Below are 20681 nucleotides of genomic sequence, written 5' to 3' on the forward strand. Positions count from 1 at the left end.
TCACCGAATCCTAGAGACCCTCAAACTGTTCCCTTCGGACACGCAGGTAACGATCGCAGTGGTGGTGCCTGGGAACCCAACGAACCATCCCTAGAAACAGCGTTTTAGGGAGAGCTGCCCCAACATTTGAAACGCTGTGTCCCGAGGGTGTGCAATCCAGCTGCGGGGCAGGTAATCATTCACGACATATAGGGGATGCTCACAAAGACGCAGCAAGACACCGCCCCCAGCCCGGCTCCGCTGTCCCTCCGCTGTCCCGCAAAGAGACCGTCGCTGGGGCACAGAAAGGGGGCTCGCGAGCGCCGCGGGGCTGGGTCTCCGGCAGGGGCCGCTGCAGCGGGGCAGGTGTGCCCGCCCGCCCCGTCCCTGCTCCTCCCCTCCGCCCTCACGGCCGCCCCGGCGCCAGTGCCGCCGCCGTCCCGCCTCCTGCAGGTGCGTCTCCGCGAGGACCCGGGACTCCGCGTCCTTCCTCGGCTCCAGCCCGTGCCCTGGAGCCGTAAGCCCCTGGACCTCCGCGGGAGGGGGCGGGGTGGGGCGGGGCGGAGGCGGGGCCAGACGGCGCATGCGCGCTCCCCCTTCCGGGGTCCTTGACGGGTGGGAGAGCGAGGGGGAGGGGAGCGGACCCCGCTTCTGCGGGAATTACCCGCGCCCCCAGTCGAGTCTCCCCGGGCTGGGCGGCGGCACGTGCGGAGCCCCGAGCCCGGGTGTTCTCCGAGCATAGCCTGCGGGCAGCTGCCGCCCGAGAGACGAGGGAGGGGGCAGGAAGCCAGGTTCAAAGTCACGCGGCCGGAGCAGGTGGGCCTGGTAGGCCGCTGTGAAGGGGGAGCCGCGGGAGGGCTCGGAGCCGAGCGTCCCGTCTGAGGGGAGCCGGTGTGGGCGCTGGCAGCAGCCTGGGGGGCCGAGGACGGCGGCCGGGCTGGTGGCTGCGGGCTGGGGAGGAGGGGTCGGAGCAGGGACCGACTTGAAAGGGGGGAGCCCTCAGGACTTGCCGACGAGTCTGGCCGGAGTGTGAGCTGGGAGAGGGAGAGGTCAGGGTCAAGGAGAAGGTGCCTGAGGCTTTGCGGGGAGAAGGCGTGGGGAGAGTTCCGGAGCCCGGGCGTGGCCGAGTGAGGTGGGAGCCGTTTGGTGGGCATCGGAGGGGGATGCAGTCCGAGGATGGGAGACCCAGGCAAGGAGGAGGCAAACCTGGAAAACGTGGTTTTGGGAAACCAGAAGAAGGAAACCTTCGCTGGAGAGATGATCAAAGGGGTCAGAGGCTGGACGTGGCCGAGGAGGAGGAGCCAGACGACCCCTGGGTTTGGCAGGGCGGATCTTGGGCTCCGGTAGCCTTGCCGAGAGCAGTTGGTGGAGGGCAGAGAGGACTGTGCAGTGTTCATAGCCGGGGACGGGCACAGAGCACTAACTTAGCTCAGAGGGAGGTCAGAAAGTATTTATTTAAGTTTTTGCACTTCCTGTTTTAAATCACTGGTTTTTCCTGAAAAAAAATTTTTTTTAAATCTCAAATTCCTGATACAACCTTTCATTTCATTTACTGTGTTTTTCAGAATTGGTAGGGTGCCACAGGGAACATACAAACCTTTTCCTCTTTTTTTTTTTTTTTAAAAGATTTTATTTATTTATTTGACAGAGACCACAAGTAGGCAGGGTGGCAGGCAGAGAGAGAGGGCAGAGAGCCAGATGTGGGACTTGATCCCAAGACCTTGATACCATGACCTGAGCTGAAGGCAGCGGCTTAACCCACTGAGCCACCCAGGCGTCCCTCTTTTCCTCTTTTTTTTCCCCCTAATTCAGTAGGTGATTTCAAAAGTCTTATTAACAGGGGACTGTCATTCACCCAGAGCGGTGGATGTACTGCCAGAGGAATTTGCTTTTCCACTTGAACAGGGTTGTAAGCTTGTGGAAGGTAGAACCACTGGTCACCCTGACCCCCTTAGAAAATCAAATAAATGTTGGCACAGAAGATGCTTCCAGTAAATACTTTATGGGAACATCTTGGAAACAGTCTTCTGTTCTGAGCATTTCTGATCTTGAGAGTGCATTTTAGGTGGCACTGTTCAAAAACACGTAAACGTTTTGTATTTATTTTATTATTTTTTAAAATATTTTATTTGTTTAGTAGCACAGAGGGAGAGGGAGAACCAGACTCCCCGCTGAGTAGGGAGCCCTGCGTGGGGCTCCCTGAGACCCTGAGATCCTGAGATAATGACCTGAGCCAAAGGCAGACCCTTAACCAACTGAGCCACCCAGGTGCCCCAAACATTTTTGAAAGTATTTAATCTCTACTTTGCACATTCAATGAAGGACTTGCAGAACATTTTTTAAATTAATGGGACATTTAGTAAAACATTTCCCACATCCTTTAAAAAAAAAAATCACGTGAAATGTTCACTAATAAAACAGGAAATAGAATGGTTTTGTAAGACCAGAAATTTTCTGATTCTTATAGACACAAAAAACTTAGATTCTACAAATAATAAGTTAGTATGATAAAAGATTTGAAATACAAATAATGTTTAGAAAGCATTTTAATTGTTATATAGTCCATGAGTATATAGATACATGCATCTATATAATACATGTTTGTCATTAGACATAATTCACATAAGATGAGAACTAAAGCTGTTTTCCCAAGAAGTACTTGGCAATTGCATTTCCTAGGCAGAGAATCTAGAAACGTGATTTTTGGAAATGTTGAAACATGAGCAAGTAAAACTTTTTCCTGCTTTATTATTTTGAGTTCAGTGTCAGGGTGGAAGTAATTTTATTACTCAATAATGAAAACATTTGAATAGAAAAACTTAGGTGAAAAATCAGTAACATTTTATCCAGATAATATATCCTAATCTGGTCAATCATATAATTAAAAATTCCCTAATAGTCTCAAGTTTTTTTTTTTAAATTTTCTAACGATTTTATTAAGTAATTTTTATACCCAACGTGGGGCTCAAGCTCTCAACCCCAAGATCCAGAGTTGCCTACTCTACTGACTGAGCCAGCTTGGCACTCCAGTATTCTCAAATTTTTGACAACTGTTGATAATTAGCAACAAATTCAATACTCATGCTCAAAACAGAATGAAGATTTGTCTTCATTTCATAGCAATTCAGTAGAAGACCCATTATTGAGACCCTCTTGCAGAAAAATTTAGACAAAGAGCAGTATCTCTAGCTGCTTTTTTGTTGATGCCTCTGTTGATGGGATTTTAATTCCTTAAATTCTTTAAAGTTCTTAATGACTTTTAAAATCCTGCCTTCCTGTCTGAAAAAAATACTGCAATTTATTCAGGAGTTATCTAGAAGCCTTTGACAGGAAGTAGGAATGTTTGCAAACGTTTGAAAACCTACAGAAGAAGAAAAGAATTTTCTGGAACAAACTGATGTCTCCAAATTTAAGTACTAGAAAGCAGCAATGGAATCAGACTTCTTCATCTTTGAGAGAAATAGCTAAAGACATATATTAAGCTAAAAATGATTGCATAAATAACTTCAAGCAGTATGTAAGAAGGTTTTGGTCTAGCTAGAGAGTATTGGGAACTTCAGTTTTCCCAGTTTTTATCAAGATGTGCAAGTTTAACAATGATCCTCTATGACAGTATCTTAAAGCCTCAGATTGATCTGAGATCCTCAAATGCATCTTTTCTTGATAATTACTGAAACTGGATGACGGGAGCCTAAGAGTTCACTATGCCAGTCTACTTTTGTATATATTTAAAATTTCCCATAATTAAAAATAAACTGTTATAATACCTCTCTTGTTCCTTACCAAGGTGTTTCAAATAATTAGTTTTTCCAGATAAATTGAAGTTTGTCAAAAGCCTGTGATGCCCATGCTGGTTGAAAATCATACCAAGCCATTTTCCCCATGCATCCTTTCAAAAGGGCACCTTTTTATTTTTCTGATCTTTGTGATGGTCCAACAATCCCTTTGTGGTCTGCAGGCTGCCCCCCAAGTCAGCTCACCTGCTCCCTCAGCAGCTAGTCAGCTAGGGGCCTTTTTTGGTCTTCCCTTTGGCTCTGACCTGTGTTCCTTCTCTGCAGAGAGCCTCCTGGCAGCCAGAGGGTCTTGTCCCACAAGGTTCTGGAAACCAGAACTATAACGTTTTTTTTTCTAACCTACTCTCTTTTTCCCAATTCCAAACTTCTTATCTAGTCTTTTTCATTATAGCAGAGACAGATATTGATGAAAATTTGTCAACATGCTTGCTTCTTGTTTTTAAGTGAGGTTTACTGAAATACAACTTAGGTGTTATGAAATTTCACCCTTCTTTTTATACAGTTCCATGAAAACACCACAAAATAACAACACAGAATTTTCCACTGCCTGAAAAAGTTCCCTGGCCCTCCCTGCCTCCCTACTCTCCTAGGCCCGGGAAGCCAGGGATATGATTTCTGGATGTGATTCCTGTACCTATAGTTTTGATATATAATATTTGCTATATAATATTTCATAAATATTTCTTAAATATGTGTGGGGTTTGGATTCTGGCTTCCTTTTGCTTAGCATAATGCTTTTCTTTATTTCTTACTGCTTTGAAATAATTTTTGGTTTACAGAAAGGTTGCAAAGAGAGTACACAGAGTTCCCAGATACTATTCATCCAGTTTCCCCTAAGATTATCATCTTACCAATCTAGAAAACAAGGATCTAAACCAGGACATTGACACCGACTATTGACATTGACTATTCGCTACTCGGTACTGTTCGCTAATTTTGCAGGTTTCATTCAAATTTTGCCATTTCTCCCACTAGTGTCCCTTTTCATGTCTTGTATCGAACCCAGATACCACAGTGCATTTCCTTGTCATATCTCTTTAGTCTGCAACCTGGGACAAGTGCCCAGTCTTTATTTTTCATAAACTTGGTAACTTTTTTTTGAAGAGTACTGGCCAATTTTGCTGGAGAATGCTTCCTCAGTTGGAGTTTCTCTGACGTATTCTTAGTAGAACTAATGCATTTTGGGGGAGAAGTGAGATTTTGCCCTTCTCACTGTATCCTCTAAGGAAGTAGATGAAGCCAGTGTGTCTTATGACTGGTGATGTTCATTTTGATCACTCAGTTAAGGTAGGGTCTGCTAGGTTTTTCTTCTTTCAAGTTACTATTGCATAATACTTTTAAAATTCACCCATGTTTTTGTGTGTATTCGCAGTTTGCTCTTTTCATTGTGGAATAGTATTTTGTCGAATGGATGAACCACAGTTCTTTTGTGTGTGTGTGGTGTGTGTGTGTGTGTGTTTTTTTCTTTAACCCCTTTATAAGTCGATGAACATGTGGTTTGCTTCCGTATTTTCTGTCCTGGCGCTATGCCGTGGACCCTGGTGTTCTGTTGAACATAGTGTTCACAGGACACCGACATCAGACAAGGCTCCCCCATGACCACAGTGAATCAGTGTAAAAACAAAACAACTCCGTAATTAGGTCTGAACCCAGACAAAAACAAGAACATTTTCTAAACCACAAAAAATGACAAAACATCCTCCTATCCTGGCTAGGAGCAACTGCTGCTCTCGAATCCAACTCAAACCCTGTTTCACTCATTGTACTTTTTAGGTAAGACACACTAGGATAACCAAGGTATCCTGTCTCCTGATGGCTTGCAGTCCATAACGAAGCCTGCCCTCCAGGACATCTCCCTCACCTCGCTAACCCAAGCTCCGATCCTGTAATAAATCCTTTCTGTCACTGTTCTGACACCCTGTACGTCTTCATATTGCGGTTCTCTGTCCTTGCAACTTGCTCGACCACGGGTGTGTTTGTGGTCTTTAGCTGGAGAACGTGGACACTGTAAACAACGTACAAACACATGTACTGAAAATCTCTGCTGCTTCTCAAGTCTCTAACATCCTGTTTCCCACCCCACCTCCAACTCTTTTTACTAATTAATTGGGAATTTCCCCCCTTTTTAATGCAAGTGCAGATAAGTACTATGGTGTATACTTCTATCTCCTTCCCTTTCTCTTACAAAACACTGTTTGCATCTGGCTTTTCCCCCCTCAACATTTATTCTGGAAATGACTCAAGGTTCTAGAAAATGTCTTGGGATGCCTGGCTGGGTCACTCAGTAGAGCATGCAATTCTTTATCTTGGGATTGTGTTTTCAAGCCTTATGCTTGGTGTAGCGCTTACATTAAAAAAAAAAAAAAAAAAGTGAAAAAATTAAAGGTTAGAGAGAAGGTCTTTATTTTTTAAATTTTAAACATGTGACATCTGCACATTGGAATGATTTGTGGAGTGGACCTGACTTGTCACTAACAGGCTTTTAAAAATTTTTTTATTTGTTTTATTTATTTTTCATTAAAAATTTTTTTTTCATAACAGGTTTTTCAGCCTCGTCTTCCAGACATTTATTTTAACTTCTCTCAATATCCTCTACCCTGCGGATACCTGCTGTTGCTTCTGAAGTTGGTGAACTGTCTGCTTATAAATACTGAATTAGCCAGCAAATCACATTTAATCACTTTGTGCATTTGTTTTTTTTTTTTTAATTGTAGTAAAATATACATAGCCAAAAAATTTGTGATTTTTAGGGGGACAGTTCTGTAGTGTTAAGTACATTCACATTGTTGCATAACCAATCTCCAGAACTCTCATTTCACAGAACTGAAACCCTATGCCCATTTAAAAAAATATATTTTTTCTGCCCATTTTATTTTTAAACAATCTTATACTTCACTGCAGGAAAATTAACCTTTTTTAAAGTGTGGTGTTCTGTGGATTTTGACAGACATGATTGTGTAAATTTTTGGTAAATGTGTTATTTTTCTGTTTTCTAGATCTACAGACCTTTAATTCTGAATTCTTACAACACCAGATAGAAGTCAGCCCTGCCAATTACCCTGTTGGTGTCATTGATCCAAATATTGACTGCTTTTCTTTCACAAAATTCCTCAGGGATGGATCAAAATTTACTAAATGTGCTTGAAGTCACAGGTTCCTTTGACTTGATGTCTTCTAGATCTTATTTGTTGTCATAGGACAGCCATGTCTTCTCTGCCTGGCTCCATTTTCAGAATTTACATTCTCATAGAAACTGTATTTTGGCCAAAAATTGAGAAGACCTACCTTTTTCTTACTTTTTTCATACCTTTTAAGAAGTAGCAGAACTCGTTTTTCAAGCGATTTTTCGCATCTCACGCCTTCCCCAGCCTGTAAGGTAGTGTTTCCCAAACTTGAGCATTCATCGGAATCAATGGGGACAGACATGAGCCCCAGCTGCAAAGTTTCTGATTCGGTGGGTTTGGGGTAGAGCCCCTGACCTTGCATTTCTAACAAGAGATCTCAGGTGCTGCCAACCAAGGCTGCTGGTGGTGTGGGGACCAGAGTTTGAGAACCACTGCCCCAGGGCGCTTGGGAAACCATTGGTTTAAAAGAGGAATACCTTCCCTATCTGTTACTTGTGATTTTTGTAAAGGGCATCCTTACATACATATGTACAACTATAAGCTGATTCTGTTTGTTTCTGTGGTTTTTTTCTAAAGCCCAACTCAGGAATTTGTGTCACAAAGGAAACCTGATGCAACCTCTTCAGATCCTTCCCCGCCGATTACTTTATGGGCTATACTGTGGACTGAAATCTCAAGCCTCCTCTGGAACCCGGATTTGCCCAACAATGGCTCGACCAAGTTCAAGTAGGTCTTCCTCAGCATGTCACCCCAGTCTCTGGTAGAATGTGAAGAACCTGAGAGTTCCTGCGCTTTGAGAGGGAATGTGGCTAGTGGAGTGGGTCCTGGGCAAGATTTTAGAGAAAGCCACACCGGTGTTCTCCCCTCAGGCAAACCCCTTGCAGGATAGGTCTAAGATCATCTCTCTGTGGTCAAGTTGAAGTCCTTCAGAAACATTTTATTGCTTCTCCCAGAATATTTGCATTCAAGCTTCTCACATGGGATTTGTCTTTTTATTATTATTATTTTCTTAAAGATTTTATTTATTCATTTGAGAGACGGAGACAGAGAGAGCAGAGGGAGAGGGAAAAGCAGGCTTCCGGCTGAGCAGGGCTCTATCCCAGGACCTGGAGATCATGACCTGAGCTAAAGGCAGACACTTAACCCTGTGAGCCACCCAGATGCCCCTGGATTTGTCTTTTAAAGCCCTCCCCTCTCAGCAAGAGGGGAGAGCTGGAGTTTGTCCTACAGGCTAATATGGAGTTCATGTTCTACTGTGCAGGTACTATTCCTATCTCTACCTGGGCCCTTAGTCTGTAGTGACTACAGAGCCTAACAGATTTGTATAATAAAGGATCTTCTGTGGGCCTATGAGATGTGCTTTAGGATGGCATCAAAAGGCCAAGTTAATTTCTTTTTCAACTTCTGGATAACTTTTTCTTTTTCAAAAAATTAAAAAAAAGTTTTTTATTTATTTGACAGAGATCACAAGTAGTCAGAGAGGCCGGCAGAGAGAGAGAGGGGAGGAAGCAGGCTCCCTGCTAAGCAGAGAGCCCGATGCAGGGCTTGATCCTAGGACCCTAGGATCATGACCTGAGCCGAAGGCAGAGCCTTTAACCCACTGAGCCACCCAGGCGCCCCTGAATAACTTTTTCTAATACCACAATTGTGCTCAAGACGTAGCAGCTCCTCCTTCCATTTTGCCCAAGCTCAGGGATGACAAACAACTGAATCCCTTGGTGATCCTGGCTGTGGAGAACAGGGCAGGCTCTTTGAGGCTAAGTGTGTGCCTGACTTCCACCCAGAGTGGGCCGTCTCGGTTTAAAACTACAATACATATGGGTGTTTTCACTTAGTAGTTGGGAAATGCCTATTTTCTTTTCTTCTTCTCCCCACCCCCTTCTCAAAGATTTTCTACCACATTAACATTATTATATTTACAACCCATTTTCTAAGAACCAAATCTGAGTTGACCTTTTTGTTTCTAGAAGTTGTATAGAGTGAGATCTTAATACAAGTCACTTTGACCTAGGATCTATTCCTCAGTAGGATGATGGAGTTTACATTTCAGATTTAAAAAAAAAAAAAGGTGGTTAGGGCTAGGGAAAGCTTTATAGGTGAATTTCAAAGTCCTTGAGGACATTTGTAGGGTTTGAAGCCAGGAGTCACACACATAGTCCCTGGTCAAATACTTGTACCTTTTCTTATTAAGCGTCTTGTCATCTTGTCCTTTCAGGAGATTCAATCAGACTGCACATTCCAATCCACCCAGATTGGGTTTCTTTTTTTGAATTCTTCCTGGTGGGACAGCTTTAGTGTGCCTCAGTTGTCACACTGGTCTATCTCCAAAGGGGATGTAAGCATGAGCGGAGCTTTGCCATGGCTGCCACATGGCTGGGCCAGTTATGGCCCAAGGACAAGGGTATAGTGTGCCTGCACCCACCTTCATTCCTTTAGGACTTATGCTGCTGGAATCGTGATCTCAGGAAGCTTCAAGAATGTGGTGGGAGAGGGAGCTGGAGCCTCTGCTTCTTTGTCTCTCAGAGTCTGCTTTTACTCCCTGTGCCTTCCCACTAGCAGCCAGACAGGGGGAGAAGGGGTGGGGCCTTTATTAAGATTCACAGTCATGGGCCAGTCATGGAAGTGACTCTGAGCTTACAAGGATGAGGCCTCAGAAGGGAGGAGGTCTCCTGGGAGAGTGACAGGATCTGTCTTACCAGCTCAGGATACAAGGTGAAGTCACGTTCCCGTTCATATCTGAGTTCATCATCCCTCCGCACCAATCCCTCTCTCTTTCCTTTTTTCCATCCTGCCTGTCCTGGGTTCCATCTCTCGGGATGCTCCTTCATTCTCGGGATTCTCCTCGGTCACCATTGCCTCCGGGGGGAGGGGGAGCCCAGAAAACCTGCTGCATCAGCTGAAGAATCACTCGTATTTTTACCAAAATCTGCAGTGCGTTAGCATAGGTTAGAGGATGTCTGTGTCAGGGCCACGGGCAACACCACTTTGGCATTTGCTGCTCCCAGGGCAGGGCAGAAGAGGGAGTCTCTTCTCCTGGCAGCTATACTCAGCTCTGTACTCTTGGGCCTGGCCTGCTGGGGCCATAGCACTTACGTAGCCCCCGAATGAGGGCCTGCAGAGCCACGGTGCCTGGGAAAGAAGGGTGTCGCTCAGCCACATGCCTTGGCCTATCCTCTTTGTCGCCCGGGAGGAACAATGGCATTTCCAAGTCTAGCTCCTCATTCTGAACCTGGGATGAGGACATTGGTTGCAGGGACAGATTCTACATTATACTCCATGTACAGTGCTTGGCACAGAGCCAGCAGCACAGGGAGCCCTCACAAAATGGTGGTTGCTGCCCCTCATGGCCAGAGAGCGAGTGGGACAATGCCTGGAGATGCAGAACTAGGGAGCAAGCCACAGTCTGTGACCATTGTTACCTGCCATCACAGTATTCGCTGTGTTCAACTCTCTTCTGTTACCCCAAGTCTCTGGTGACGTCACATTGAAGGGTCCAGCTCTTACTTGCGTTGTAAGGAGAAGGTTACATGTCTAGGTTTGGAGCAGAGCATCTGTTCATGGGGGAGGGGTTCTCACTCTCACCTTGTAATGATGCCAAAGGAAGCGGAAATTAGCAAGATCCCCAAAGGGAACAGGATTTGGGAAGGAAGGGAAGGTTTAGGAGTCCAGTGGGCATGAGGTTAGCCCCCCCGCCCCCTCCCCACAGTACCTTGTTTTTACTGTTATGAAGAGGATGTTTTCCCATCCATTAGCTTTTAAAAATCTTTGTAGCAGCCTGTTCTCGGGAAAACTCTATCGAGCACATCAAACAGCCAGAAAAGCAGAGGGGCAGTCCATCACTTCTCACGTGGATGGACAGGAGGTGGAGCTGAGCATCAAAGCCAATGGCGTGTGTCCTGCTTCTTTAAGATGCTACACAGTCGTCCATCAGGCCCAGGGACGGCATCTTCATGGTACAGGAATGATTTTTTTAAAGATTTGTATCTATTTTATTTTATTATTTTTTTAGAGATGTATTTATTGTAGAGAGAGAGCGAGCTCATGAGCAAGAAGAGGGAGGGAGAGAGAATCTCAGGCAGACGCCATGCTCAGTGTGGAGCCTGATGCAGGTCTTGATCTCTCGAACCTGAGATCATGACCTGAGCCGAAATCAAGAGTCGGACACTCAACTAACTGAACCACCCAGGTGCCCCTGGTACAGGAATGATTTTTATTTGAAGATCCTAAAGTATCATTTCACGGAAGGTCATGTCAAAATATGAACAACTGATACAGGATATAAATGTCCACATGGTACACGGGACTTAGGAAGATTTTATTCTCTCTTTAGATATGGCTGATTTTCGGAAGCTTTTTGCGAAAGCAAAGCACATAGTCATCCTTTCAGGGGCTGGCGTTAGTGCTGAGAGCGGAGTCCCGACTTTCCGAGGAGCCGGGGGCTACTGGAGAAGATGGCAAGCTCAGGTGAGCCATGTTTCCAGGGTTCTTCCCTGGAACACCGCGGGGTTCTTCTGAATGAATCCACGGCAGAGCCTGACTTGGGGCCCTATGTGCGTCGTGGGGGGCGAAGTTACGAAATTAACCACGACTCTCCCGTCTTGGTTACTTTGGCAGCAGTACAAATTGTGTATGATTAAGGGCTCAGATGTAAGCAAAGCAGCCACTTTCCTTACTTTCTAGATCTGTATAGATTGTATTTATTAACAATTTAATAACAATTTAAATTTCTTCTAGTAATTAAATTGGAGTCAGAGAAATCTTGGTTATCATAGTTAATCACGTTTCTACAGATATTGTAAGTCAGGATTATACTTTTTTTTAAAGATTTTATTTATTTATTTGAGATAGAGAGAGTGAGAGAGAGCATGAGAGGGGAGAAGGTGTGAGGGAGAAGCAGATTCTCCACGGAGCTGGGAGCCCAACTCCGGACTCAATCCGGGACTCCGGGATCATGACCTGAGCTGAACGCAGTCACTTAACCAACTGAGCCACCCAGGCACCCAGGATTACACATTTTTTTAAAGTTCCTGTGTACTTTTCATATATTTTTTTAAAGATTTTATTTATTTATTTGAGCAGGGCTCGATCCCAGGACCCTGAGATCATGACCTGAGCCGAAGGCAGAGGCCTAACACACTGAGCCACCCAGGCGCCCTGTGAAATGCATTTTTATCTCATCCTGAAAATGCAGCTTTGATGCTGGTTGGGGATTGCTATAAGAAAGGTACACCCACAGACTCTAAGGTGATTTGAGACAGAGCGAACTTACAGAAGAAAGAAGGTAAAGGATCTAAAGCTGGAGAATTCAGCAAAAGATGGTTGGATAATCTTAGAAAGAGGTTTGGATTAAAAAAAAAAAAAAGCGAAGCTAATAGAAGTAGCTTCTACCAGCCAAGAGGCAGCAGATAAGTTCCCAGGTACCATTAAGAAGATCGCTTTAGAGAGAGTGTGTCTGCCTGAACAGGTTTTTTCTTTTTTTTTTTAAAGATTTTATTTATTTATTTGACAGAGAGAGATCACAAGCAGGCAGAGAGGCAGGCAGAAAGAGGAGGAAGCAGGCTCCCTGCTGAGCAGAGAGCCCGACACGGGGCTCGATCCCAGGACCCTGAGATCATGACCTGAGCCGAAGGCAGCATCTTAACTCACTGAGCCACCCAGGCGCCCCTGAACAGGTTTTTAATACAGACACAAGTGCCCCATTCTGGGGGAGAGAATGCTACAAAGGATGTTGATTAGTAAGAAACAGAAGTGATGGCTGGGATTTAAGGCAGGAAGGGAAAGGCCAATTCTGCAGTTTGATAGAAATGCACTCTGGTTCCTGATCAGGGCAGCCCTTCTCTATAAAGCTGATAACTCCCGAGTTTTGAAGGGAAAAGAGAAATACCAGCTGCTAGTCCTCTGGTTGTACAAGAAGGCCTGGACTGCAAGAATCCTGTTTCTGGAGGGTCCCGTCGATGAAGTACCTTGCCAGTAAGGAGACTTCCTTTTAACATTCCTTAGAAATTGGACGATGCCCCTGGCCACCCAGAAGCCCAGGAGTTCAACATTGGAGTCGTCAGACTGGTCTACTTGCCCCTCAAACACATCGTCTCCAATTCAGCCTGTAGGTCAGGGGGTCATAAGGACTGCTAAGGCTCCTGACACACGGAGCTCTAGGGAAAGGATTGCCAGTGCTAGGGAAAGGAACCCCGGCAGAGAGAACATCGTGAAAGTCTGCAAGGATTACACCAGTAAAGATGCAATTGTTGTTAGAGACAAAGCCGCTAAAACCGTAAAGCCCAGAACAACAAATTCCTGCAGGAGAAAACTGCTTCCCGATGTTGCGCATGACTTCTCAGGATTTACAACACAGGCAATCAAGGAAGCCATGAAAAAGACTGTGGGTGTGGCAGAAAAGGTGGGGGACTAAGGGCTTTAAGATTGGGGTCTTGGGAGCACCTGGGTGGCTGAGTCAGTGAAGCATCCGACTCGTGGTTTCAGCTCAGGTGGTGATCTCAGGGTGATGAGATCGAGCCCCGCATTGGGCTCCACGCTCAGTGCGGGGTCCGCTTGAGATTCCGTCCCCCTGCCCCTCCCCTGCACATGCACAGGCTCCCTCTCTGTCTCTCTAGAATAAATAAATCTTTAAAAAAAGAAAAAAGATTTAGGTCTTGGAGAAATTCAAGCGCTAGCAGACACCACGGCAGAGGAATGAACAGAGGACAACTTGATGAAGACGAGAGCTTCTGAACCAGTGCCAGACAGAGGGGGGAGGACTTGGAAGCCGCGCAGAAGTCAAAGGGACAGTAGATGGCCTGGCAGAAGGGTTCCAACAATCCAGGATGATTTCTGACTTCTTTTCTGACATGGGCTCAGGCACTGACACTAAGGCAAATGGTGGAAGAAGGCTTGGTACCGTATGGAACCATTTTCAGAGAAAGGAGACGGCAAAGAAGCTGGACCGAAGTTTCGGTGTATTTCTGTAAAGTTACCCTCAGTGTGCCTGCCTCCCTCCGACCTCCTCTGCGTCTCCCGTCCCCGGGACAGCAGTGCCTGCCTTCCCTCGTCCTCCTCAGCCCTCTCATCATGAAGGCAGCAGGGCTGAAGTCTCCGTGCTGGTCCACTTCATGAGTCATAAATAAGGATCGTGCCATATACTTCATACGCTGGTCCGTCGTGCGTGCGTGCGTGTAAACGTGAGACTCTAACAACTGTCTGGCAAGAAAGGCATGTCATCCCCATCACCAGCATCACCTGAGAACACGTTGTGTTTGTCACAAGCAAGACTTGGACGGAAGCAGCCAGCTTACCCTCACATAGGCGTAAAGCGAGTAATATTTAATATAAAATTAATAATGTGTCCCTTTTTTTACTGTTCTATGACTTTGCATTCAAAGAATTATGCTACAATGCAGTCAACCTCTCTTTCTCCCAAATGGAGAAACTGTATCAACCCATCCTCACAGGTAGGTGGTTTTTAAAAAAATGTAACAGTGTGTCTAATACCGCAGGACAAATATGACTGTAATACTGAACATGCCGTAAAGATACCGTAACCATTCGTGGGCGTAAAGACGAGCTGCCTTGAAGCGAGTTTACCCCCTGCGCCAGGTACCAGAAAGCCAGCCTCTTCATTAGCAGCATGTGAATTTTCACACATAGATAAATAGGAATTTTTTTCACCTTATCTTTTACTTTTTTTTTTTTTTAAGATTTTATTTACTTACTTGACAGACAAGCAGGCAGAGAGGCAGGCAGAGACAGAGAGAGGAGGAAGCAGGCTCCCTGCTGAGCAGAGAGCCTGATGCGGGGCTCCATCCCAGGATCCTGGGACTACGACCTGAGCCGAAGGCAGAGGCCCTAACCCACTGAGCCACCCAGGCACCCCTCTTTTACTTTTTTTGATGTCTGCTGTTAGTAATACGTATAACGTCTACAGTGTTTTGTATCCTGTATAAGAATATTGATGTAGGCACTGACAGATGGTTCGTGCTGTAAAGGGACACTGTGCTTTTGGGATCGATCCATACTGGACAGCACCGTCCATGTATGTTCTCTTAGGATTTTCATGACATTTTTTCTAGTGTGCTCTATCGGAAGAATACAGTATCTATTACATATATGAAATATGTGCTCATTGACGGTTTCTGTTCTCAGTAAGGCTTTCTGTCGACAGGAGGCTATTCGTAGTTAAGTTGGGGCATCAAAAGGTACACACAAGGTTTTTGACAGCACAGAGATCGGTGCCCTTAAGCCCCACATCGTTCAATGGCTAATTGTACATACAACAAAACTCACCACTTTGAAGCAGACCATTCTATCCATTTTAACAGGTGGAGCCAACACCCACCATCCTGGGCCCAGAATGTACTTTTGGCCTTAGGCACTCTACTTCCCCCCAACCCCCGGCCTAGGAAATCCCTAGTATTGGAATGTGGAAGGTTCTGTCTGTTTTAACCATTGCTCTGTCCCCAGCTCCCAGAACTCTGGCACATGGAAGTGTTTGCTAGACTTTTGTTGGCTGAACGAAGGCCACCATAGTTACTTCAGTACATGAATTCCAGATTTAGGAGGTAGCTTCTTGTTAATGAAGGGTTAGTGAACCTTTCCTGCCCTATTAAGTGCATTAGGCTGGCAACATGTGGGATGTTTTCTCGCTTCTGCTGCCCTCCAGCCTATGGAGGTAGGTGTGGGCATTGCCGCCTTAAAGATGAAGGAGGGGAAGAAGGAGCTCAGAGGGCCATCAGGGTCCCACGAGAGGGGGGCCACACAGAGCAGTCCCCGAATTAGAGAAGCTCAGTGGGTGCTTCCAGAAGAGAGAGGCAGTCAGTGGTGTCAAAGCAGCTCAGAGTTTGTGGGGAAGCAAAGAAGTCCATAGACTGTGTCTGACACTACCATGTTCTAAGGACACACGTGGACACGTTCCCGTGGCACCCGAAAACTGCTTCAGGCCACTCGCGTTCTGCATGAAGGGCAGGACGTATATGCGGGTAATCCACAACATACACGTTTGCTCCCCATTGACTCCCCAAGTGAAGACTGATTCTACTGCCAGATAAAAGGGTGACCTTTATAGTCAAACAAAATGCATAATACCACCACCACCATCATCAAGATATAGACTATTTCTTTTTTTTTTAAAAGATTTTATTTATTTATTTGAGAGAAAGAGAGAGAGAGAGAGAGACAGCCCAAGTAGGGGGAGAGGCAGAAGCAGAATCTCCACTGAGCAGGGAGCCCAATGTGGGGATTGATCTCAGGACCCCGGGATCATAACCTGAGCCACCGGCAGATGCTTAACTGACTGAGCCACCCACGCACCCCAAGATATAGACTGTATCTTGCCAGAGGTTCCCCTGTGGCCTTTCCCATCAGCTGGCAGCCCCAGACAACAACGACGCTCCTCTATTTTGCTGTGGATAAGATTTGTCCATCCTAGAAGAAAAATCATCCTTAAAAATATATTTTATATATTCTGTTAATATATATCCTGTTTTTTATATGCGTTGTTGTGTGTATGCGTGTAGCTCTACTTACTATTAGAAAGAACTGAGTTCGTCAGCTACGGCCATTATACCTCAAGCGGGCACTTCTCATTTTGCTTTTTTTCCTGGATAAATGCATCGACTTCCTATATTGTGGGGCTCCATGAAAAAGCAGCTTCCACCTGAATCACTTTCCTGCAGATTGCTTGACTTCCTGTCCATAACTTCCTGGCCTGGCGAATGGGACAGGTGGCAGTATCCCCGCCTTGGAAGTGGAGAAGTTAAAGCTGGTTTCCCCGCGGTCCCTCGTTAGTCCCAGGTCTGGGACTCAGGCTGGCCCCGGGCCCCTGTCCCGCATCTGTCACACCGCGTGGGCCTCTGGCAGCCACATTCCAGCTTGTTCCCTCCAGAAGCTGCCTGCTTCCGTGTCCCAGAGCATTAGTGCACCCTGGCCTTCTCTCTCTGACTCCTGCCTCTTCTCTTCCCCCAACTCCTAGGATCTGGCCACCCCGCAGGCCTTTGCACGAAACCCTTCCCTGGTGTGGGAGTTCTACCACTACCGGCGGGAGGTCATGCTGAGCAAGGAGCCGAACCCGGGGCACCTTGCCATTGCTGAATGTGAGGCCCGGCTGCACGAGCAGGGCCGACGGGTCATGGTCATCACTCAGAACATCGATGAGCTGCACCGCAGGGCTGGCACCAAAAACCTTCTGGAAATCCATGGTGAGGAGCCCTCATGTGGGGAGGGGAACAAGATTTCAAACCACAAGTCCTGCCATTTCCCTCCAGGGACCCACTAAATTGGAATCTGCATTTTTTAAAAAAAGATTTTATTTATTTATTTGACAGAGACAGGTCACAAGTAGGCAAAGAGGCAGGCAGTGGTGGGGGTGGGAAGCAGGCTCCCTGCTGAGCAGCAAACCCGATGCGGGGCTCGATCCCAGGACCCTGAGATCGTGACCGGAGCTGAAAGAAGAGGCCCAGCCCACTGGGCCATCCAGCCTCCCCCGGAATCTGCATTTTGATGAGATGCCCAGGCTTCCGCTGTGTTTACACAGCGGTGGTGCCTAGCCAGGCTGAGGGGAAATGCGAGGCTGGGGAACCTCCTTTAGCAGCAGGGGCCCAGGGATGATGCTGGCGTTCCCTGGGGGTAGCCATTTACTTTCCCTTTGTCCCCAGTTGGCTCTCTCCCCTGAGGCTAGGCTTCCGTTCAGCTGGTGAGCACTTAGGGAAGCTGCCAGATCAGTGACCTTGGCTTCAGCCAGCCCACCAAGTTTGTCTTATACCCTGTCTGTCTTCCCTCCTCTGCCCTTGATGACATCCTCTTTTCCCTCACGTCCTCTTTCATCCTCTCTCCCTGCTTGGGGCTCACCAAAAAAATCTAATAAATTGATTCATACAAGGGCATAAATGGGTATGCAAGATTTCTTCCCAAGGGCATTTGTGTTTAAGAGCCTACAAAACTTCCATCCCAAGGAAAGCATTTCTAATTGTGGAATTTCCAGAAACAGTGACCCCATGTGGGAAATGTTACTGGTTTCTGTGGCTATACAGTGAAGTTGCCCATTTTTGCCTGGGATAATGGTGGTGAAGCAGCCTTTGCTTGGGTCCCGTCTCGCTTTTATATCCCAGCAGTAGCTGGCCACCCACTGACTGGGTGCCTTGTTGGCACATTCTTCTACAGGGTCTGTCCATGCGGCTTGTTTCTGTGCAGGTGCAGAATGTAGGTGGTGTCCCTTACCAGGTACAAATGTATCAAGTGGGGATGTTAACACCTCTCTTAGACTTGTTTCAAGGATTAAATAAGATAATATGTGCATTGGTTGGAGCATTGAGGGTTGCAGATTGTTAGAACTCTTCTAATTTAGGTAAAAACAAAAGAAAGCCCTGTCTTCCATCAAACTAAAGATGCCACCACTTTTAAGATGCATCCTGCCCAGAATGGGACTCAAATTCATAACCCCAAGACCAGGACCTGAGCTGAGATTGGACGCTCTACCACCTGACCACCCCCGCTCCGGGAGCCCCAAGATACATCACATTTTTAATGTGACCCTTACAAAGAGAATAGTCTACCCAAACCATGATGTTTTATTATCCCTTAGAATTGTTACTTTGTAGTTATAGAAACAGTTTGTTCAAACTTACTTAGACACAGTTTTATTTATTTATTTATTTTTATTTTGTTCTGTTAGTCATCATACAAATTAGCTTTTGATGTCGTGTTCCATGATTCATTGTTTGCATCTAACACCCAGTGCTCCATGCAGTCTGTACCCTCAATACCTACTACCGGGCCAGCCCATCCCCCTTCCCCGCCCCTCTAAAAACTCTCCGTTTGTTTCCTGGAGTCCATAGTCTCTCGTGGTTCGACTATCATTCTGATTTCTCCTCTTTCATTTTTCCCTTCTCCTAATGTCCTCCATGCCATTCCTTATGCTTCACAAATAAGTGAAACCATATGATAATTGGCTCTCTCTTTGCTTGACTTATTTCCCTTAACATAATCTCCTCCAGTCCTGTCCATGTTGATGCAAAAGTTGGGTATTCATCCTTTCTGATGGCTGAGTAATATTCCATTGTATATATGGACTATATCTTCTTTATCCATTTGTCTGTCAAAGGGCATCTTGGCTCTTTCCACAGTTTAGCGATTGTGGACATTGCTGCTATGAACATTGGGGTGCACATGGCCCTTCTTTTCACTACATCTGTATCTTTGGGATAAATACCCAGTAGTGCAATTGCTGGGTCATAGGGCAGCTCTATTTTTAATTTTTTGAGGAACCTCCATACTGTTTTCCAGAGCAGCTGCACCAACTTGCATTCCTACCAACAGTGTAAGACGGTTCCTTTTCCCTACATTCTCTCCAACACATGTTGTTACTGTCTTGTTAATTTGCCCATTCTAACTGGTATAAGGTGGTATCTCAATGTGGTTTTGATTTGAATCTCCCTGATGGGCTAATGATAATGAACATTTTTTCATGTGTCTGTTAGCCTTTTGTGTGTCTTCTTTGGAGAAGTGTCTGTTCATGTCTTCTGCCCATTTTTTAACTTGATTATCTGTTTGTTTGTGTGTTGAGTTTAAGAAGTTCTTTATAGATCTTGGATATCAGCCCTTTGTCTGTACTGTCATTTGCAAATATCTTCTCTCATTCAGTGGGTTGCCTCTTTGTTTTGTTGATCATTTCCTTTGCTGTGCAGAAGCTTTTATCTTGCTGGGAAAATTGGACAGCTATATACAGAAGAATGAAACTGGACTGTTCTCTTCCACCATACACAAAGATAAACTCTAAATGGATGAAAGACCTCGATGTAACACAGGAATCCATCAAAATCCCAGATAAGAACATAGGCAATAACCTCGTTGACATTGACCACAGCAACTTCTTCCAAGACACGTCTCCTTAGACACTATTTTAGGAACTATATCACACTTGTGCATATAAAATACAAAAGGGCGCCTGGGTGGCTCAGTCTGTTGAGCTTCTGTCTTCGGCTTGGCAGTGGTCCTGGGGTTCTAATACCAAGCCCCACATCGGGCTCCCTGCTCGGCGGGGAGCCTGCTTCTCCCTTTGCCTCTGCTGCTGCCCATGCTTGTGCTCACTCTCTCCCTCTCTCTTTAGCAAAAATACATACCTAAAATCTTTAAAAAAAAAATCACAAAATATGAGTGAAATTTAAAAAACCCACAAAATACGAGTGAAATAAAGTGGGTAAGTGTGCCTCACAAGCCAACTCGCTGGCATCTCTTGCAAACAACTCCAAGGCATCGGTGACACCGTGTGTTCCTTGCTCTGTGCCATTCAGGGTATCTGTGATGCAGCATTCCCAAAAAGGCTGCTCCTCTGTTGTCTCCAGTTTCCCTTCCAAGCTGCTGACACTCCCCGTGCAGAGTCCAATCCCAGACCTCTCTGGCTCTTACCCAAATGTGTCCGTGGAAGGTGGAAGGGTTCTGGACAACAGCCAGAACTCTTTGTCCTCCTCACATGGTCCTTCAGTGGTTCTTTGGCTGAAACAGCCAGGGCTGGCCTTTGTTCTATCAGGCCCCTGAGACTACCGGATTAGGTACCATGATGGGGCCAGTCTGGAGCTGGGGCCCAAGCTTGTATTTTGGGATGGGATGGACAGCTCCTTCCGCTCAGCATGGGGAAGAAGAGAGATGGCTCCCCAAGGAGGGAATGCTGGATGGAATGGAGAGACACACACCCTGGTGTGTGGTGGGCTCAGCGCAGCGCTGGACGCAAGGCGAACATCTGGTAAATTACGGTCCCGTTACCGGCTCCTCAAGAAATGGTCACTGGTTTTAACAATTA

At 46.0% G+C, this 20681-nt stretch overlaps 1 protein-coding gene across 8 annotated transcripts in view; it reads left to right on the forward strand.

Moving 5' to 3' along the window:
• Positions 1-413: 413 nt before the first annotated feature.
• SIRT5 (sirtuin 5) overlaps positions 414-20681 on the forward strand; it is a 36086-nt gene continuing 15818 nt past the window's right edge. For 2 of the 8 annotated variants that reach the window (XM_044259167.1, XM_044259233.1), the window contains exons 1-4: positions 599-795; positions 7475-7624; positions 11229-11362; positions 16860-17085. In XM_044259167.1, coding sequence (XP_044115102.1) covers positions 7510-7624; positions 11229-11362; positions 16860-17085 — 475 coding nt within the window. In that variant the 5' untranslated portion in view covers positions 599-795; positions 7475-7509. The other 6 variants (XM_044259222.1, XM_044259204.1, XM_044259177.1 and 3 more) reach the window with 6 other exon arrangements.

This window comes from Neovison vison, chromosome 1 (assembly GCF_020171115.1).
Source record: "Neovison vison isolate M4711 chromosome 1, ASM_NN_V1, whole genome shotgun sequence".
Classification (NCBI taxonomy): Eukaryota; Metazoa; Chordata; class Mammalia; order Carnivora; family Mustelidae; genus Neogale; species Neogale vison.